Source organism: Lepidothrix coronata, unplaced genomic scaffold (genome assembly GCF_001604755.1).
Source record: "Lepidothrix coronata isolate B3197 unplaced genomic scaffold, Lepidothrix_coronata-1.0 Scaffold328, whole genome shotgun sequence".
NCBI classification, from domain to species: domain Eukaryota; kingdom Metazoa; phylum Chordata; class Aves; order Passeriformes; family Pipridae; genus Lepidothrix; species Lepidothrix coronata.
In genome coordinates, this window is record NW_016690508.1 from 368,463 (window position 1) to 388,348 (window position 19,886).

General features: G+C 39.8%; 1 protein-coding gene across 4 annotated transcripts in view; it reads left to right on the forward strand.

The window, feature by feature from the left end:
* LOC108508992 (SAM domain-containing protein SAMSN-1-like) overlaps positions 1-19,886 on the forward strand; it is an 84,978-nt gene that overhangs the window by 49,444 nt on the left and 15,648 nt on the right. For 3 of the 4 annotated variants that reach the window (XM_017838207.1, XM_017838208.1, XM_017838209.1), the window contains 2 exons: positions 17,239-17,310; positions 17,894-18,049. In XM_017838207.1, the coding sequence (XP_017693696.1) occupies positions 17,239-17,310; positions 17,894-18,049 (228 nt within the window). Of the gene's footprint in view, positions 1-15,818; positions 15,839-17,238; positions 17,311-17,893; positions 18,050-19,886 lie in introns of those variants that run through there. The other variant, XM_017838210.1, reaches the window with a different exon arrangement.

Genomic DNA, 19,886 nt, shown 5'->3' on the forward strand with positions numbered 1-19,886 from the left:
AGTTTCAGGATTTCCTAATGGGCTAGTGAGTGCCTCAGTGCTATAACCTCAGGAATCTATTTGAATATACTCACTTCATAACAGTAAGGATCCAATTCAGGGAATCATCATTGTGAAGCTGCTACAGCTGTGCTAAAAAGTCCTGGTACTGGACTTTGTCTATTATTTTAAGTTCTTCATCAGTCTTTTAACAGAGGAGCTCATAAAATCCCCTCTTTCCCTTTGATCTATGATAAATTGATGATGTACCAGAAGAGAGTGTGCGAATTGGTGAAGAATTAGAAAAGCTATTCAATTTGTTCCTTATTTTAACAAATTTGCTTTTGCATCACCATAACCAAAGGAGGAGAGAGTACTTGACAATTAGTGTTTATCTTCATTTCTCTGGGAATTATTGAAATTCAGCCTGAATGAAATCCTCTAAATAAATTGATAATGTGCTACACTGGACACTTTCCACAATCTGGAATTGTAAGAAAGGAAGTGAGAGTTTTGCAAGAGGCATAACAGTGTGTCCAGTGTTAGAAATTTATTTTCAGTCCCTGCATTGAGTGCAAAATGACCTCTGTGTGTTGTATTGTACATATGTGTTGTAAGGCTTAAGTGAAATGGCTACTGCTTGACCTGAGGGCTTCATTATCCATTTCTGCCTCAGTTTATCAGTGCTGAAAATTTAACAAAGAGATTAGAAAAGTCTTTTAGTATATCTCTGTTCCCAGCAATTCAGCAGCTCCTAGTTTACAGACCCATCTTCTTATTGTTTGAGAATACACCTCCCTTAGTGACTTCTGTGTCCTAAAAGATTGTTGCAGACACTGTTCCAGCAAGAATCTTCTGTTTTTACACAGCATTGGCTTTTGCATATTGTGCTTGCAGTTTTAAACTATGATTCATTAACAGTTAAAATTAATGTGAGCTTTTTTTTTCATGGATTTGAAGCAATTTTGAATCCATTTTCCCTTACACAAATAGGTTTTTTAAGCGTTGCACTGGTTGCTTTGGTGTGCATTTTCTTCTGTTCAATCATCATACTGTTTTTTAATGGCAAGGAAGAAGCATAATTAATATCTAATTACGCTATAGATTAAACAAGAAATGACCATGAAAGACTCTGTGGATAGGCTTTGTTTTCCTGTATGCTAAATATTTTCAAAAGCCAGTTTTGGTCGCTCTCTTCTTCCAGAATAAAACATTCCTTAACAATAATCTGATTTTCATTTTTAAATTTCTTTTTCCTTCACAGTTATCCATTCATGAATTCATTCCCTGCTATTAAAATGCTGGCATTATGGCTTCTCAATTATATATATGTATATGTACATAATGCTCATGGATTTGATTCACTGCATGTGTAAAGCAGGGACAAAAGGAGTCTAACCACTTGACTGAGTGTCACAGCTGCTGACTTTGCTGTGCTGTTTTTGACCTATTGTAAGTGTTTACAAAAATGGAAAGGTCTTGGTGAAGTGTCTCAGGATGTCTTTCTGTCTCAGGAGTGTTCTTTGAGACACTTCAGCTCCTGTTGGCCCACTTTTGCACAGAGCTGTGTAAACTTTCCATGACGAGAGTGCTCTTGCTCAATGTGCTATTCACAAACAGGGCATTGGAGAAAAGAGCCCCACTTTGCATAGAATAGAAATCTGACTTTGCTGTAGCATGTTTTGAAACTTGTCCCACAGAAGCAACGTCAATACTTAACTTGCTTAATGCAGAATTGGGTAAGATGGGGCACAGGTCCTTACCTCCTGACAGAAGTTAGAGGATTTCACAAGTGACTTCCCCAGATCACGTTCTGGCTGCCCCTGCTCCGAGCAGGCAACATTTGGTACCTCCTCATGCTCACAGGTCATGATTCCACTGTCACTATGAAGGTTGTGGGCTACCTCACCTTGCCTTTAGGCAGCTTAGACATCCCAGTGTCTCCAACACATCCACACAGGGCCAGCGCAAGAGAGCCATAAGGTCTGGAATGTTAAATGAAAATCAGGTTTGCTACCCTAGACCTCAAAGAGGACACCAAAATGATCTCTCTAGGTAACCGAATCCTAATCATGGTTACTAGTTGTCTTTATCACAAGTGTATGAACTTCTGTGCATTAATCCAAGTATTTTACCAAGATTTTCTTTTTAATCCCTTTGGTTTTATTACTTTCTAATGTGAAGAATGTTGGCATCCAGTTATGCCTTTTGATGAGGATGAAGGAATACGATGCAAAGCTGATGTTAAAGCCCTTCTCAAGGCAATTCACTGTCCCTATATAAAGCCCCTCATAGTGGTGGACAAATGACCAGTGCAGCAGTAATACAGGTTTGCAGTATCTAATTGTCAGTTCTCTGTGTGCAATGCATTTACCTTACTTATTTACTACTGTGGTGCTTAAGAGACTTCTGCAGATGTGGTAAGTGCTGCATAGACAAAAAGTCTATCTTAGGACTCTCAATTTCTGCTATGAAAAGTTTGATCCTGTGCCATGAAATAGTATGGTTGTACTTTTTTCGGTTAAGCAGCAGGATTTCAGTAGTGCTGCAGTCATGCTAATAACTTATTTGAATGTCTGGCAGCTTTTGTGTATGCATGGCTATGCATATAACTAATGAAAGCATTTTGTGTAAACTATATAAATAAACATTCATTGTTAGGCAAAAAAAAACATCTACACCTGGTGTCATACAAGAGAAAACTGGGAGAGAAATGGGAGGGAAATGCTTTCAAAAGAGATTTGGAAGGATTCTGATCCTTTGCAAATGTTAATCATTTGCATTACTATTGTACTAATGTAGTTGCATTACTACTGTGGAACTGTACGTTTGTACCTTGTACAGCAGCTGAGGATCCCAGATAACAGAATTATAAGGGAAAAATCCTAAGGGTTAAAAATACCCTGCTTAATATTGAAGAAATTCAACCAGTTGAAGGGCTAAGCTCTCTATTTCAAGCCTATCTAATCTAACCTATCTGTCTACGCAGGACCTTAAATGATTTTCTCTCACGACAGAGCCTGTGCATCTTCCATCCCTTCCTTAAGGGAGTCCTTACCTGCCCTCCTTTCATTTCTGCCAGATGAGACACGGCTTGGTTTACATGGTGTGGCTGTTTTGAGCTGTGGACTTATTTGTGGGCAAGTGAGGTCAAACAAACCAGGTCTTGCACAAAGCCCTGAGGTTCCTGGTCACGCTGATGGCTGGACTCAGCTCACTGCAGGGAGAGCATGTGCATTGCTGGAGTGTTTGTTGCAGGGCAGGAAAGCAGAGGGGGTAGCTTTTACTAGATGTGTCTCAGCTGTGGGTCTGTGCAGTCTGTCCCACCACCCCTTAGAGTGCTGGGGAGGAGGAGAGCAGTTGACTTGGAGGATGAAGGAAAGACTTCTGAAAACACCTGGATTTTAGCCTCTTTGACCCTTATGATGTTACAAATGTCAGTGCATCTGGGGAATGGAATGAAGCAGATTTAGAAGGACTGGGAAAAAAAACATTCAAAGAAACTATACAGTCTTCTCTTTTGTATAGCTTCAGGCAGCACCATACAAATAAAACACCCTTAAAGAATTTCACAGATACTCTGCATTCCACTTTGCACTGTTTTACACGTTTGACCAGGTGCAAATAATCTGTAAAACGTCTCTGTGTTGTCTTGCCCACTTCACAGGACATAATGTCATAATGTGCAGTGCAGAACCTATTCCCTTCTCTCTCTCTCTCTCTCTCTCTCTGACATTCCTCCGGACACAGCAAACTTGAGAACTGCCTGATGATTCTTGGCTTTACTTCAACGTGAAGGAAAGACGACTTTGTGCCATTTTTTCTGGCTTGACTGAAGAAAGTCTTGTGTCATTATTCTACATGACAGTTGATCTGTGTTTATGCTAAAGGTTTGAGACGGTTTTTGTTTCCTTATTCTGCTTCCAAATGTGCTTGGTGCTTTAAACTCAGCTTACTTCTGGTGTGTCAGACAATTCAGGGTCAATGCCTCTGCATTTTGTTTAGGCAAAAATATGTCCAAGCTTCTAATTAAATCAATATTCACTTACTTAGGTGATAAACCTTTATTTGCTTTCAGGGTTGTGAGATAATAGTGGCAAATCCAATGGGAGGAAACATTTTAATATGCAGGTTTATTCCATAGTACGATTTCATGCCAGTAATGTTACTTTTTTATAAGCTTTAAACAAAACCCTGACTTCACAGAAATGAATGCACATTTTTGCCGTAGACTTGAGGCCAGAATTTCCCCTTTTTATATACTCTTCACAGAAGGCCTGATCCTGATTCTGAAAACACTTAAATGAATAAATTAGCTGTGATCCCATTGATTTCAGTGAGATTATCTGAGTAAAGTTTATCGCTTGCCTAAGTGTTTGGAGCCTGTAGTGCAGACAGATGCTATAAGCAAGTTTTTTGGTGCTGTATTTTTCCCAGACAGTGGTTTGTGCCTCTCCAATGGGGAATACTTGTTAAAGAAAAGAAAATAGAAAATAGGTACAGCAAACCTAAACACCAAAAATAATTCAAGGCATAATTAGATCTTCTGTAGGACAAGATCTGCGGTCTAGAGATTGCTCAGTGTTAATGAATATTAACTAGGATTTATCCTTGAGTGAGGAAAGCTGAAGGTTTTAATTTTATTTCAAAGGTAAAGACTGCTAGAGTTATGAAGTTTTATATTCTTTTCTGTCCCCCTGAAATTTCGAGTGCATAATAAATGAGCCACTGCTAATGTCACAGATGCTAATTTTCACAACCATGACTGAAGTGATGTTCGTTTCCATTTGCATTTCATTCTAACAATGATGAGAGGTGATGAGTTGATGATAAGCTGTTTTCACCGTACTGCCCGCTGTGCAAATTTATGCTTATGGGCAAAGATGACACATAGTTCTGTCATTAAAGGTCTTTACTGCACTGCCTCTTGAAGAAAGACTGTTTGTCAAAATCCATTTGAACTCTGTTAAATAAGCAGAAACAGATGACAACATCTGGGAAGTATTTTTAAGAACCTGGTTTATAGTGTAAATACCTGTGGGCCTTTATCAGAGAGGGTTCAGAGAAAGAAAAAATGATACTTGTAATAACCATGTATGTCTAGATGGGGAAGGAAGGGATTACAGGTGACACTTCAGAAGGTGTTTTCTGTCTCCCTTAGGCTTCATAAAAAACTAGAACAAGGTTAGAGTTAACCTTGGGTTATTTTCCTTCTGTGAATGGAAGGCTCTACAATCATATTACTGCTCCTCTTACTTCTGGTGTTGTTTCTTCATTTATATTATCATCTTGCTTCTTGCTTATCAGATAATTTTTTTTTTTTCAACAGCAGTTTCAGGAAGTTTTTTGTGTCTTAACATATATGTTAGCATATCTCTTTTAGTAAGGTCTTGAAATTTGGGGAATTTTGTTTTCTCACCAGGAAGTCAGGGTCCAGAGTCTTTGTGGGGAAAGAACAGCCATCCCTCACCTGCCCCTTGGCAGGAGGCTGATTAGGATGGCCAGACTCCACATTTCGATGCTCACATCAAGACACAGGCTCATTGAGGTCTCACATAACTCTTGACTAGGTTTTGTATCAAAGCAAAAATGAGATCTGTGGCCTGGTCCAGTACTGACATCTTTTGTGTGTTCCCTTGATTACACCACTTTTTAAATTTTCAACCAACCTTGCACAATGTTCAGGCAATTTCTTATTTCTTCCCTGTCTTGGTTTTCCTTCACTAGCCAGGCTTAAGTCCTTAATAGCAGAATATTTTGAAACAAGTGAGAGCAAATCTCCTGAAGGGAATATTGACACATTAAAATTCATTTTGCTTAGAGTAACAAATCCAGTTCAGTTCTGTGTTTGTTTTCCTAAGCAAGTAAGAGCATTTCAAGAGGTATGTCTGAACAATCTTATCCAGCCATTTTTAGAAACTACATCATTTATAACTGTACTCTCTGATAAATACATAGCACAACCAGCAAAGTGACATAAATCAGCATTTAGTTGTCTTCTAACTCTTTAATTAGATTTGTGAAGCAGTTGACTTCAATATTGTGTTTCTAGGAAACCCAGAATACCCCAAATTAAACATTGGCAAGGATGTCTGTCATTGCTGGGAAAAAAAATCAGTAGATACATATGGGCAGGACTGGCAGAGGATGTGGCCTACAGTTTTCTGTAGCTTCAATGCTCTTCTAGGAACCTCTATCACAGCAAAATGACTGAAGTCATTATAAAGCTGTCTCTTGGCAGCTAGTATAAAGAATTTGTGGTTGGCTACACACACTTCATCCAGAGGAAACAACCCCCTGGTGTGTGGGCAGAAACCACTGGGAATACCCAATCCTGAGAAAGGAAAAAAAGTCTTCTGGGTCTCTATAATCACAATATCCCTTAACCTTTATCTTCTGGAAGCCTGCAACAAAGATAGCAGGCTTACTACAGCTGTTAGAAACAGTTATACTCTGTTCCACAAAGTATCAGTGTCAGTGTTTTTGCTAGACATTTTGCTGTTTGGTACCAGGCTACAGATTATATATGCTCTGAATATTTAGCAAGTCTTATGTCCTTTAAACCATCCTAATGGAAATCTTTGTCTCATGCATCAGATAGAGGTATGCTGTATGTGTGTTGTTATTCCACAGGGAGATGAATGACCACCTACCTTTTTTCCCAAGTGAAAGCTGTTCTGCATACATGCTTGCTCTTACCTTTCTAGTTCTTTTTTGAATCCTATTCCCCTTACAGCGCACCCAAAATTACGTTTTTACTATTTTTCTTCTTCTCAAACTTGGGGCTGAAATTGCACCTTAGGGAAGAGTTTGGAGAATGCTTCAGGAAAGTTTCTTCTTTGACTATATATGATATATACCTTACTGCCACTTTTTTTCCCTGGCCCTCTTTGGTTTATTACATGGATACACAGAAAGCTGATGTGAGCCACTGAATTATTATATTAATTATTGGGTCTGAACAACTCGTAGCTCCAGACTTGGGGTCTTACAGCTGGATAATGACACATTCTTCAGGCTGCTTAATTGCCAGTCATAGCATCTTCTGGCACTGTTCTGATAAGCTGAATGTCAACAGCAAATGGTCTTTTATCTCTAATCATCACCCAGCACTGAAGTTGACAAGTTTTCTCTGGGAAGAAGATCAATCTCCTGTTTTGCACCATTATGTCTTCTGGGTGGAGTTTTAGTCCCGTTCCTACTCTTCTATGTCTTTATCTCTTTTATCACTGTCACAAGAACAACCATATAACCTCACACTCCTGTACTTGATTTCCATGAGATGCTGAGTGGTTACTTCCCTGAGAACTGTAGGAAGTTGGAAGTTCCTCTCCTTGCTCGTGTTGACCTCATTTAGAAAGTTTGTTGTTCTTTCAGGTATGTAGAAAGAGACGTGAGACATGAGGTTACTGAAATACTTGAGTACTTGGCTTTAGGTTTTTCTGCAGTGTTTCTCACAGACAAGACATGCTAGAGGAGTTCTGTTCAATCAGAAAACATGGCAAAGCTATGGTGCAGTTTCATGTCTGCCCTCTACCACTATGTTTGAGATAGAGATGGAGCTTTGTCACTGACGGCCCACAGCCCTGAGATAAAGAAATCAGCTTCACTTAGCAACAGCACAGCCAAAAGCAGATGTGTGAAGGTGAGATGACAAAGTGGCTGAGAAATCTGAATGAGCTCACTCAGCTTGACTCTCTGCTGCCTTCACCTGTGTAAAGTGGATGCTGAGCTTTACCACTCATGAACTGCTTTCACTCGCCACAGTGGTGCTGTTTTTCTGTTGTATTTCTGTCTGTCTGCCTCCTTCTTTAAGATCATATATTCAGTATAAAAACCTCTTCACAGAGTGGCAAAGAAGACATGGTTCGCTGATGGATGAGAAGCTCAGAACCTGTGTAGAGGGTGCATGAAATGACTGATGATGGTAGAGCAGGCATTCAGCTCTAGTCACAAGCACATGGCAAGCCTTTTCTGATGTTGTCTATTGGCTTGTTTCCATTATTTTCTTCCTGTCTCTGTAATGGGGTTTATATTTGCTTGATTAATGTATCTTGGTAATTGTGGTAAAATGTTTGAAAACTTTGTATTTGGGATTTTAGCCAGTATGAGAATGAAGGGGAAGAGGCAACATCTTCCCACCCGTTCATAAAAGCTTAAAGCCTTGTAGCTGGGACAAACCCCTTTGCAGTGATAGGGGTGATTTCAGTAGGATTTGGAATATGGCCTTGAATTTGGGGTTCAAAGGACACCTTGAAGGCCTCGCTGCTGTCTCTGCCTCAGTAGCAGCATCTCATTGGTGTCTCTCAACTGCGTGTGGCTTTCATGGAGATTGCAGGAGAAGGGGGGGTGGGGAGGAAGAGCTCAGTCTCAATTTTGTCATGTGTCGAAAGGAAAACACACTTCATGCACCTGCTACATTTGTTTTTCATGAAATGAAGTTGTAGTTTTCCACTGAACTGTGATTGTCATAACCCCATGCCACAGAGACAATCATATGGAGAGAGGGGAAGTGATGTGCCCACACCGGTACTGTTTGTTGTGCCCAGTACCCCAGGGAGCTGTTGATTGTATTCATTCCTTTCTGGTCTATGAGTGACCTGAACAGTATCAGGATGCTTTCTTGTCTTCAGATGAATATATTTTTTCCTGGGATAGCAGTTATAGAGCTTATGCTGCAAAGAAAACCCAGAATTTAACACATCCTAAATTCTGGACTAAGAATTATTCTTACCTAGTCCCCAGTCACATGGAAAGCCTGAGCTGGCAACCTTCTTTCAGTTTCTATAGTCATCCAAAATCAAAAGGTTACTGAACTTATTTTACGAGTTCAAATTTCCAAGGAGCATATTTTAGATTCCCAGGCATAAGTTGTGCAAGCATGTCCAGTTTTTGAAGCCTGAGAGGCTTCAATGAAGTGCCACATGTCTTTCTTCAACTGCACAATAAGGATAACTTATAACAATAACTTATGACAATAAGCCAACGCTGGAACTTAGACAAAGGAGGATACATGAAAGGGAAAAAATAGTGACTCTGGTCTACATTTGAGAGTCAAAAGTTAGCCCACTATAATGAATATATTATTTGTTTGTTTGTTTTGTTTTTCAAGATAAAAATAATTTAAATAAATGGACATATAGATCTGATGAAACACTAAAATTCACAGTGACTGATGATAGATACTGCACTGAATTTTGCTTCTCTACTGTAGTGCATCTCCATTAAGGCAATTTTAGCTAATCTCACTATGGGTTCATTAATCAAGTGTAGTCAGGATGTCTGAAGAGAGATAATGAAGGGGAAAAAAAATGGCCTATTGTTTGGATCTTATTCTTCAGCTAGTTAGTTTGTTTATCATATTCCATAATATTTGTACCCCGATAAATAAGTTCCAGCTGCAATTAGTTATCATAAGAGACAACTAGCACATTTTTATTTACTTACAAGTTCAAAATTATTCTATAAATAGATCAATTAACTTTGTGTTATCTTTACATCGAATGCCTAAACAGATTTCCAGCCTGCAGTATCAGCTAACAGTGACATGGAAACAAGGTGGACCAGTAGCATTTTAAAATTTCCTCCCTTTATCCAAAGACACAAGCATCCATGGAGACAAATTCCCTAATCCTACATCTTTTCTCTAAGCACTAGCATCCTAAGTGCATACTGCAGTATCAGCAGTCCTTAGTGCCTTCCAAAATTTCTCCTCTAAAAAGCCTAAGAAAAGATTTGTTCATTTTTTACTTACTTTTTACTCATTTAGGATTACATACTGTATATCTGCCCCACATAAAGCTGTCACTATGTTACTTTAAAAAAAAAAAAAAAAGAAGTTGTGGTTCTAAGAGCCTGGTGGGGCTGGAGCCTGCTGAAGATGGGAATGTTTATAAGCTCTGTGATATTAACTGCAGCACTCAACCTCAGGTGACATAAAGCATGCAAAAAAGAACTTTCTGTCAGTTTTATTATTTCTAAAAAGGTTCCCCTTGAAAGAGAAGAGTGACCTTGCTCTGCTGAGCTGACATATGCCACTGAATTAATGGCTAAGCTTTGCTGTAGGGAAGCTTGCAGAAACATTACAACTCCAATGGCTGAGTTTGCTGTGAACATTAATCAGGGGAACCAACATGATGTATCAAACACTCATTTAAAAGTAATAAAAACTAACTTTCTTTCTCCCCCTCTCCACCAAGTTTCTTAGAATTAGCTGATTGTTGGTTATTACCTGTTGTCAAGGGTAAGACTGCAGTATGGAGGTAAAACTTGTATAAGGGTTTTCTAAAGTTTGCTTACTCTTCAGAAAAAAAAACAAACAAACAAAAAAACAAATGAGCTTTTGGGATGGTCAGATTTGACCGTGACTTAGAGGTTATTTTTTAATCTTGTTCCCATCTAGAAGGTCATTTGAGGGAACACCTTCCACTGAAAATGTCCTTTTCCTTGGCAAGGAATGCACAAGCTGCCTTGCATCCTCGGTGACTCCCTGGAGGCAGGACAGCTCCCACGATACCTGTGAGCAAAGCATAACGTAGGCAAGGAAGGTCTTGCTGCCATTGAAATAACCTCTGTGGAGGATCTTGTGGTGCAATGGTCAAGCTGAAGAGTCTCTGACCAAACCACTGTCTCACCAGGCAGGAGTATTTTCTGCCTGTCCTGTGTTGCTCCACTCCACAGTGGGTAGGTGAGCGCGCTACAGTCGGCAGCTGTAGCCACTCCTCGGACTTCCAAAAGGAACGGGGAAACCCCTAAGGCAGGCTGTGTCTCTCCGGGCTATTCTGAGTGTGGTTTATGTGCAGCACCACGAGTAGGCTCTTCATTGCCTCTTCTGCTGAGCATTCATGGCAGTCACATTCCCACCTCCTCTGTGGGAGTGTGGTGGCTGCCCCGCTCCGGGTGTGCTGGACAGGCACGGGGGTCCCTTCAAAACTGAGCCCTTGGGGGCTGTGTTCTTCCAAGCTCATCATTGGGCATATAAGTATTTTTGTCTTCACTGAAAGCCTGCAAACGTGCTTGTGAGTAATTTCTCTCGCACAGGAAACCCAGCCAAACCCTGCAAGGTCAGGACCTAGATAACACACAGCATTAATAAAATCATGCTGTATAAGTAAGCAGGGGAAGGGCTTTAATTGAAGCTAGGTGATTCGTTTTTAAAATATGAGAATTCGTCTGCCAATTCATCTGGTTTGAAGAGGAGAAAGTTTCAGGAGAGGAAAGATGTTGGTATTTAAGAGATTAAAGATCAAAGCCTGCAATGCTTACGTAGTGTTTTACCAATCTTTTCTCAGACAGCGCTCCCCTTACTGCAGTGATGGTTTTGTGGAGCGTGGATTTCAAGGCTCGTCCCTCAATGATGTTTCTGCCCATGTGTAAATCAAGGGTAAAAAAAAAAGGATACCAGGGAGGTAGAAGTGCACATCATGCCAAATCCTTAACTGTCATTTTCATAGCTCCTTTGAGTTTGTCACACATCCTTAACCTTCTTTTAAAGTCATTTTCTTTTCATGGTTTTGCGTGCCACTGAAAGTCACTTTTAATTAAATGTCATATAAATAATAAAGTCTTAATTACATAATTATTGCAAATACCTGTGTGCACACTCCCAGAATTGGACAGACTGCCAGAAGAGCACTTGAAGTGACTTTTCTCACCGGGAACTGAGAGTGCTCTGCAGTAACTGGGCAGGAACGACGGTGCTCAAAATTCAGGGTCAATGTTCATTTAAAGAAAGAGGAGTCAGATCCCTTCCCCCCTTGCACATTTCGCAACACTCACTTGCACGAAACTTTCCTACTGTTAAGATTGACTTTTCTTAAATTACTTCCTTATTTAGTTCCTCACAAACTTGTTTAATCAACACAGCACAGTTTTTGCCAGATGAAATTGCCGTTTTGCTCAGACATCCTACCTGGCTTGCCTCTTCCTGAGGAAGACTTACAGACCTTACAAGCTATCTCAGTGTCGTTGAACTTCAGGAATGGTAGTTTCCCCCTTGCTCTCAGCTGCCCCAGGGCCTGCCCTGTGCGAGGTGCCCCTTGAAAGCGCTCGAGACGGGTTTCTGGTGGAAACTCTGACGTGCGGGCTGGGTTATCTGGAACTACGTGCTTCGTGTCAGCGGAGCTTTAGGCTTGAGAGACCGAGGCTGGTACCAGGTAGAGGTGCTGATAAAACAGCTGCTCAGTGTTTACTTTGGAGAGCACAGTTTGTTCACCTGGAGGAGTGTTAGGCAAGATTAACTCGTTATTTAATCCAGCTTTTCTTTTCCAGCCCTTTCCCATCATTAAAATGAGGCAGTTTTGCTCAAAGTCCACTTTGCTCCCCTCTCTCCCCACCTCCATGCAGTTACTGAATACCAGGTCACGATAAAATTATAGTCATTTTTAAGCCAGTTAAAAATGCCAATTCAGTAGATTGCACTATTTGAGTTAGCAAGAACAAGATGTATCTTTTTTATTGCTTTTGACTGGTGAAGTACAGGGTTTAGGCCATGTTTTGTGTGGGCCATAAAGTTATATTAATAGATTGGTTAGTGGTCAGTTCTGTATGTGTAACTAATGTGTAAATAGGAAAAAAATCCCTGAAGTAGAAAGGTCATGGTGTCTTCTCTTTTGTTACTTCTCTTACTCCTTGGAGAGTTGCTTAATCTTGTATGCAAATTCACATTCTTTATACAGAACCGAGGGGATTTTTGGTAGTGGTGTTGTTTGGGGTTTGTTGGTTGTTTTTTTTATTTTCCACAGAACATCCAAAAAACTAAAAACTACCATCTTACCATCTAGGAAAGTAGGAGACAATTCTTTTGATTATCTATGCAGCAAGATAAGCTAGCAGAGTGGAAATATTCATCCCTACTTGGTAACTCTTAATTGCATTTTCAGAGTAGTTTCGTCCTTCTGAAGGGACTAGGACCATTAGAGAACAGAAGAAATGAACCAAATTTTGATCTCCACTTGTCTCCATCCATCAGAGCATCAAGAACAGGCTGTTCTCTTGAGGGCTGCTGTGGCTTCTTCCAAGAGAGAGGGAAGAAGACAAGTGTCTGTGGCACGCAAGGAAATTGAGCAACATGCTGAGTTCCCCTTTTGTTACTCCCAGTGGCCACATTTGCCCCTATACAGCTTACACAGTTTGGGTAGTCTGAGGGTGAATGGAAGCTAAAAATGAAAATGCATGGAGGAATTGGAAAAGATTGACTTGTGTGAGAGGGTCAGTACCAAGCCATTGCATCATGCTGGACTTAAAAGATATTTTGAACAGGACTTGAATCAAAATATAATGGGCCAGAATTTCTCACAGCAGGGAACCAGATCTCTGAGCAGCGTGAATTGTCCAATGGAAAACATGAGATGAATTTCACCCATAATGAATTTTTAGCAGGATAACTGCTGTCAGTTTTGGCTCAAAGGTTGTCTTTAGACACAGAGAAGCTCTGACTAGCTTCTCATAAGAACTATCTGACTTCTATAATATGTCCTACAAGGGAAGAATGTTTTATAACTGAAAGACATGTATTTCAGAACCTGTTGTTGTTGTTTTACTATTTGCATACCATACCATACTATTTTCTGGGGAAAACTATAGGGTATTTACAGACAAACCCAACCATCAACTGCAGACTGTCCAAATTAAAGTAAACGACAATTACATAGCACTTATGCCTTTAAAAGGATTATTTAAAATTCCCTGGATTTCAGGGAATAAACAATATAGGAGAAGATGGAAGGAGGATTTAAAATACTGAAAAGCATCTTTGATATTTTTTATTATGCTGATTTGGTATACTGAAAGGGAAGGGATGAAAGTTTGTGCATTGATTTATAGAAATTACTTGATCGGTCCTTGCGTGGGAAAACACAGTTGTTTGTCCCCTGCCCACGCCTCCATTAGATATTACTGAGCAAATTCCTATTTGCTTAACATATCCACTGGTAGCTCTTGCATGAATCAAGCGAGAAAAACCACTTAACTTTATAGGATGGTATCAAAAGTCAATAGCGTATTTTCTCCTGGTAGCTTTGCATTTACTTTAAAAGCCTCCCTTCACCTGGAAATAAGGCCTGTCCCTGTCTTCACAAAGTAGGTGTTCCCTGACGCTAATGCAGTGACTGACACTACTGAAACTAATAGTTCCATTCTCTTTGCAGCCAGGAGCTCCTAAATCTGCTTTTCGCTATCAGTATAATGGGGTTGGATATGTTTTTAAAAGGTGGTGCCTATTGATTACTTAATGGAAAAAGTTAGTATAGAGAACTGCTGAAGCAGCCCTATTTAGTGCTCTCCAGTGCAGCAAGACCATTATCTACAACAGTGGAAATCATCCTGTAACCCTTATTAATATTTAATAAGGATGAAGCAACATTGAAGTACACTACGAAATAGCCCAAGGCTTCTGCACATGTAGGATATAAGGTTGTTTCGAGGGTTGAAAACGAATAACTGATTTCCCTGTGCTCAAGCTGTTTATAGGTAACACCAACAATAAACAACGTTTTTCCTCTTGTTCCTTTTAAAGTATTTGCAGCACATCTGCACTTTAATATACAGTTATTCCTACTAGACATATTGAAGTGATTGAATGCAACAGAAAGGTCAGTGTATGTTTGGAGATCGCTGTGGGAGACTATTTTATACTTTCCCAGCATTGCTGTGAATCCCAGCCTCCCTCTCTATCCCTCTCACTCCATGCTGCAGGGCACATTTGGCTGGGTTGACAAGCTAGTGAAAGGTGTTAATCCTGTCTAATAGAACCATAATCCTTGGGGCTGTGTTTTTATATCATACTATTGAGCTAACCCCTTGTCACAGGATATTGTTCATCTACTTGATAGCAAAGTTCTTTATGGGAATTTTAGATAAAATTAAAGTGCGCAATCCAAATTGTCCTTTTCAATTTCACAAGGTAAAAACAAACAAACAAAACCACAATGTTTAGCCAACAGAGATTTTCTGAGAGATTACAATCAATTAAGAGGAGAGCTGTGTGTTTTTTTTTTTTTTTTTTTTTTTTTTTTTTTTTTCCCCTCAGTGAGTAGTGAATGTCATTTTACTTGTCCAAAAATATTCACAAATCTGGGTCAGTTTCTTCAAATAACCTTTGGCTGGAAATATTTTTCAGATTAGATGTGCCCAGAAATGTAGGGGAGAAAAAAAAATGTTATTTCTCTTTCTCTTGAGCTGCACTGCTTAGAACATGGAGCCAAAATGTGTGTACACTTTTCTCTTCCATTTGTCTGTGCTCAGGCCTCTCCCTCTGCTATGTTGACATTAATTTTTTTGGGAAGGTGGCAAAGCTGGTTAATAAATAAGTTTGGGAAAACAGGGAAATATAACAGCAAGGAGCTTTTATTTTCTGTTGTGTTCCAGGGGATACTGATTTTATTCTTCTTAAATGGAGATTTTAAGACAAAGTATTTTCACATGGCTTCCTGTAGGGTTTTTTGTCATTTTTTTTTTTCCTCTGCAAACTACTTTTAGTTTAAAAGTGGCTGCATGCAAGAGAAGGGAACTAAGATGGAGAGTAGCCCTGTGATTTATGAGCAGGGACTGAAAAAGATGGGGGTCCTTCCTGGGTGGAAACACCCATGGCTGAGAGATTTCTCCTTAACTTCTCTGGAAGCAGGTCCATGCCTGTGTGACTGCAGTGCAAAGGCAGGCAAAGGGACAGCCTATTAAAACAGTCCTTTTCTCCTCCTCTTTTGTTGCCCAAAGGATGATCTACCTCAGTTGCTTCTGAGGCTACCTCATGGAAAGTTTTGCCTGGTGAAGAAGATTGGAACTCTGTAATAGTAGAGCCAGGAGCTCACAGCTCTCTTGTGCTCCCGTTTGGAAAGCAAAAGGAGGTAGCTGGAGATTCCAGGTGAAAAGGGCACAATGGGTCCTTTAAAAACCTGGGGGAAATGAAAAGATGACTCACGTTAATGGGGGTGGGGGAAGAAAGCAATGGAACAAGGAACTAGTTTGGCTGAAATCAAGGGGGCAAGGCAAAATGATGAATAAGTACAGGAAAAGCTGTACTTAGCTGTACTAGCCAGGTAGTCTGAAATCACTTATTAAATCAGTCAGGGTGTATTTATTTTGTGGTTTGCTATTTAGTTCAGGGTTTCTTTTTTTTCCTCCAGAGGGGATTTTGAATACTCAAAAATAGACTAAGATGATATTGCGTCGTATATAATAGTAAACCCTGCTCAAGAATTCTGATACTGCATTAAAGACTTTCATTTAGTATGGAAGAGTGAAGTACTTAAAAAAAAATGAGTCATTCTGGATTTAGCTTTGAGTATTGGTGAAGACATAAAAACAAGCTCTTAAAGACACTGTAGAGTGGATAGATGTACAAATTCTGGCTGTTATTAGAGCCGCACTTAAAGGGACTTCTGACTTGCCATCAATGCCAATTTTATGCATTTTGCCACCATGGGTAGCTCAGTGTCAGACAGCTCTGCCTGGGCATGTCTGACAGGTATTTCTGTATGACCTCTCACCTCAAAATCTGCTGTGCCACTTCCCTGCTTTCCATGCCACTTATCCGCATGCAGAAAGGGTGAAAATTGGAGGGAAGTAAGAGCAATCCATTCACAGTCTCTTAATGAACAGCTCAGGTGATGCAGCTTCCCTTCCGCTAAGTAAAGCTGTGACACGGGAAAAAACTGTACCCGTTTATGTTTAAAAATCAGACATTCTAATTGGACAATTGAGAAGAAAAACACGAGGCCTGCCTGATTATTCTGTTACTCCCTCTGCAACGCATGCATTTTAGACAAGATGTATTTACAATCCTCGGTGGTCCTTGCTGATTCCTGTTGGAAAAGAACCATAAATAGTTTCCCCAGCTGCAAAAGTACACTGTATAAATTGTCACAATTTATACCACCGTGCCCGGGTCTATACCTTGTATCATATTTATGGAAACAGCTTTTTTCCCGAGCTCTTAGCCAGCAGTGTTTCTGGCCTACAAGTAGTGCATAGGTATCTGAGCATAAGTAATGTGAAATAGATGTAGAACTCCTAATCATATCCATTACCTAATTAGTATTTGGAGCGGTATTGTTTCTCTTTATTCATTTTTCTGCTTCTGGCTGGACAGTCACAATTTTTTTTTCCCCTCACAGTTACCTTCTAGTTGGTTTCTAGCTGGATGGTCCACTGATATGGGAGGAATTTTTAACACAAACAGATGACTTGACAGTTGTATTTAAGTCTTAATAGCAGAACAAAAGACCACCAGTGAGTCAAGGTTTGTCTTCTCCTCTTTTACAGCGCACAAGCAGCTTTGGAAGCTTTGACCGTTTCAGGCACCACTCGATATCAAAGACAGATGATTCAGCTGAGGTCTGTGTAACACAAAGTTTTAACTTCTTCAGTTCACTTTCCCATGACAGTTATGCAAAAACATCGGGAAACTAACGTGTACATTTTACACTGGTGGGAACTTTGCTCGTGTCCCTGAGCCTGTCTGGGTGATTGAGGCCTTGCCAAAATGAACAGGACAATCACACCTAAACTTTAGCACTTTGGTGTGAAGATTAGAAACAATTTTTCAAAAAACCACAAAAGTGCACTTCACAGTGGTGCATGCCCAAAGTAACCAGCACTTTACAAGTAACCCACAAATATGTCACTTTTGTTTTCAAGACCCCTGCAAAAATCCTCTCAATTCTTATTTGTATTAGGGGCAATAAATAATGGCAAACAACATTTTCTAACATAAAATATATTTTCTTTCTTTCATTCACACATACACTGGTGTGCTGCAAACCTGTTTATGTACATGATATTCCAGGAAAATGGCCAGGACTGACTTTTATCCTGCTAACTGTATTAGTGTCCTTAATATTTCCCTGTAATTCCTATTCCACTACACTGCATTTTACTTTCATGGTGAGTTGTTGCTTACTCTTTTATTTCAAAACAGATCTCTGAGCTGGAGACTATAAGTGACATTGGAGAAACAGTACAAACCAAAGCAGCAAATAATGGAGGAAGTCTCAGTAAGAAGATGAGAGCCATCTCACTCACCATGAAGAGAAAGATGGGTAAAAAGTACATCAAGGCACTCTCTGAGGAAATGGTAAATACAACCTAAGAGTCTTGTGTTTGTTGACAATGCATGTGAAGTAAAAATTTTCTGTGAATTTCTCCCTTTCATGTTTCAACTGTCGTCACCTATGACAATCCATAAAAACAGGGTAACACACACTGAATTAAACCAGCTTTTGGTATGTACCCTTTCTTTCATGTGCATGTTAGTGTACATGTACACACACAGTATCACATGGTAAGGGACTAAGTGGAGTTTTACATCACTTAATTTCACTTTTTCATCAAGGATCATGTGTACAAGCAGTGCAAAAAAATGTCCTGACATGGACAGAAGGGATTATCGACTGAACCCCATCGTCAGTCTCATACTGAAGTTGTAAAAAAAGCCCCATTAGAAGAATTTATCTTTCAATACAAGAAATATTTCCAAAGTCCATTTTGTAAAGGTCAGCCAGCATCCCAGAGAATGATAACTCATATGCCTTATCTCCTTTTACCTTATCTAATCTTAGTGAAACTATCCTTATTAAACATAAAAACTTATTGCAAACCCTGTTTTCTCAATACATTGTGTCAGTGAGTTCCAAATTAAAAAAAAATAAGGAAAAAGAACTTATCACACTTAATCCTAAAAAATCTAGCTGCTCTGCATCCTATCTCACACATGTGTCAATATCAAATAAGTGGGGAAAATAAATAAGAAATCTCACAAGTAGAAAAGTGTTTCACAGGACACTTTTAAACAGTTTTCAGAGGTCAAAGACAAGGATCCCTATTTCATTAGTTTAGGTTTTTTGGTTGTTTTTTTTCCCCCTAAACTTTGAGAGGCGGCAATCCATGTTGTTTATATTTTTATATTTACCATCTACACATTTACGGTGACAATTCCCATTATAGAAATTCAATGGATTATCTGGTTGGACACACATGTAGCATGATCTCCTTTCCTGCAGGAGATGATGACAATCAATACCAGCCCCCTGACTAATCTATGGGTTGTGCTGCTGGCTGGTGTAACAAGCACGGTCCTTGTTGAAAACCAGTATAGTCTCATTTCAGTGCCATGCCTGATATGTGCCTGTATGGGCCTCTACTTCATCCGTGCACCATCACCTTTGCTTCACTGCATCATTATAACTAATGAATAACTAATATTTCCCCAAATATAATGTAACATCCTAAGTACTGCAGGAAATTTCAGTTGCATCAGGATAGCATGCACACTGACAATGTGATGAAATCCTCTGAAGAAACTCCTTCCTTTGAAAGCTCATCACTATTTCGTTTAGCTGCTACATCATCTCTAACTTACCTGTGACCAAAATATGGGTCCTGTTGTTTTGAACAGGCTTGTGATTCCTGAGGTGTGAGGTATTGGTATAAACTCAAGGGGCCAATTTCATACACCACTAGATTTTGTGAGAGAAACCTGCATCTGTTAGTTCTGAAATGCACTGGATTTTGAGGCCAACGTGTAGGTTGGGCAGCATGGTGAGCGCAGTGCTGGAACACACCAATGTCACACGTGTGTGAGAGCTGCCTCCCAAACACCCCGGCCACAATTTTCAGAAGTTCAGTGCAAAACACAGCTGTGTCAGCTGGAACTTCACCATGTGCTTTCAGAATTGAACTTTACATTTCCTTCTCTGAGACAAGCAGAAAAAAAACACCTTATCTGGCTACCTACAAATTTCCCATTACAAGCCTTTGTCTCTGCCATGGTATATTGCAGCCTTTCGAGAGGGAGAATCAGAGTAGCTGTTTGAGCAGGGGTGGAATAGAGTGAGTGAGACAGAGACAAGACAGGGAATTTCTCCAAGGTTCTAGGGGTGAGTGCTGGGCACCCATAGTACCAGGCATTCAAC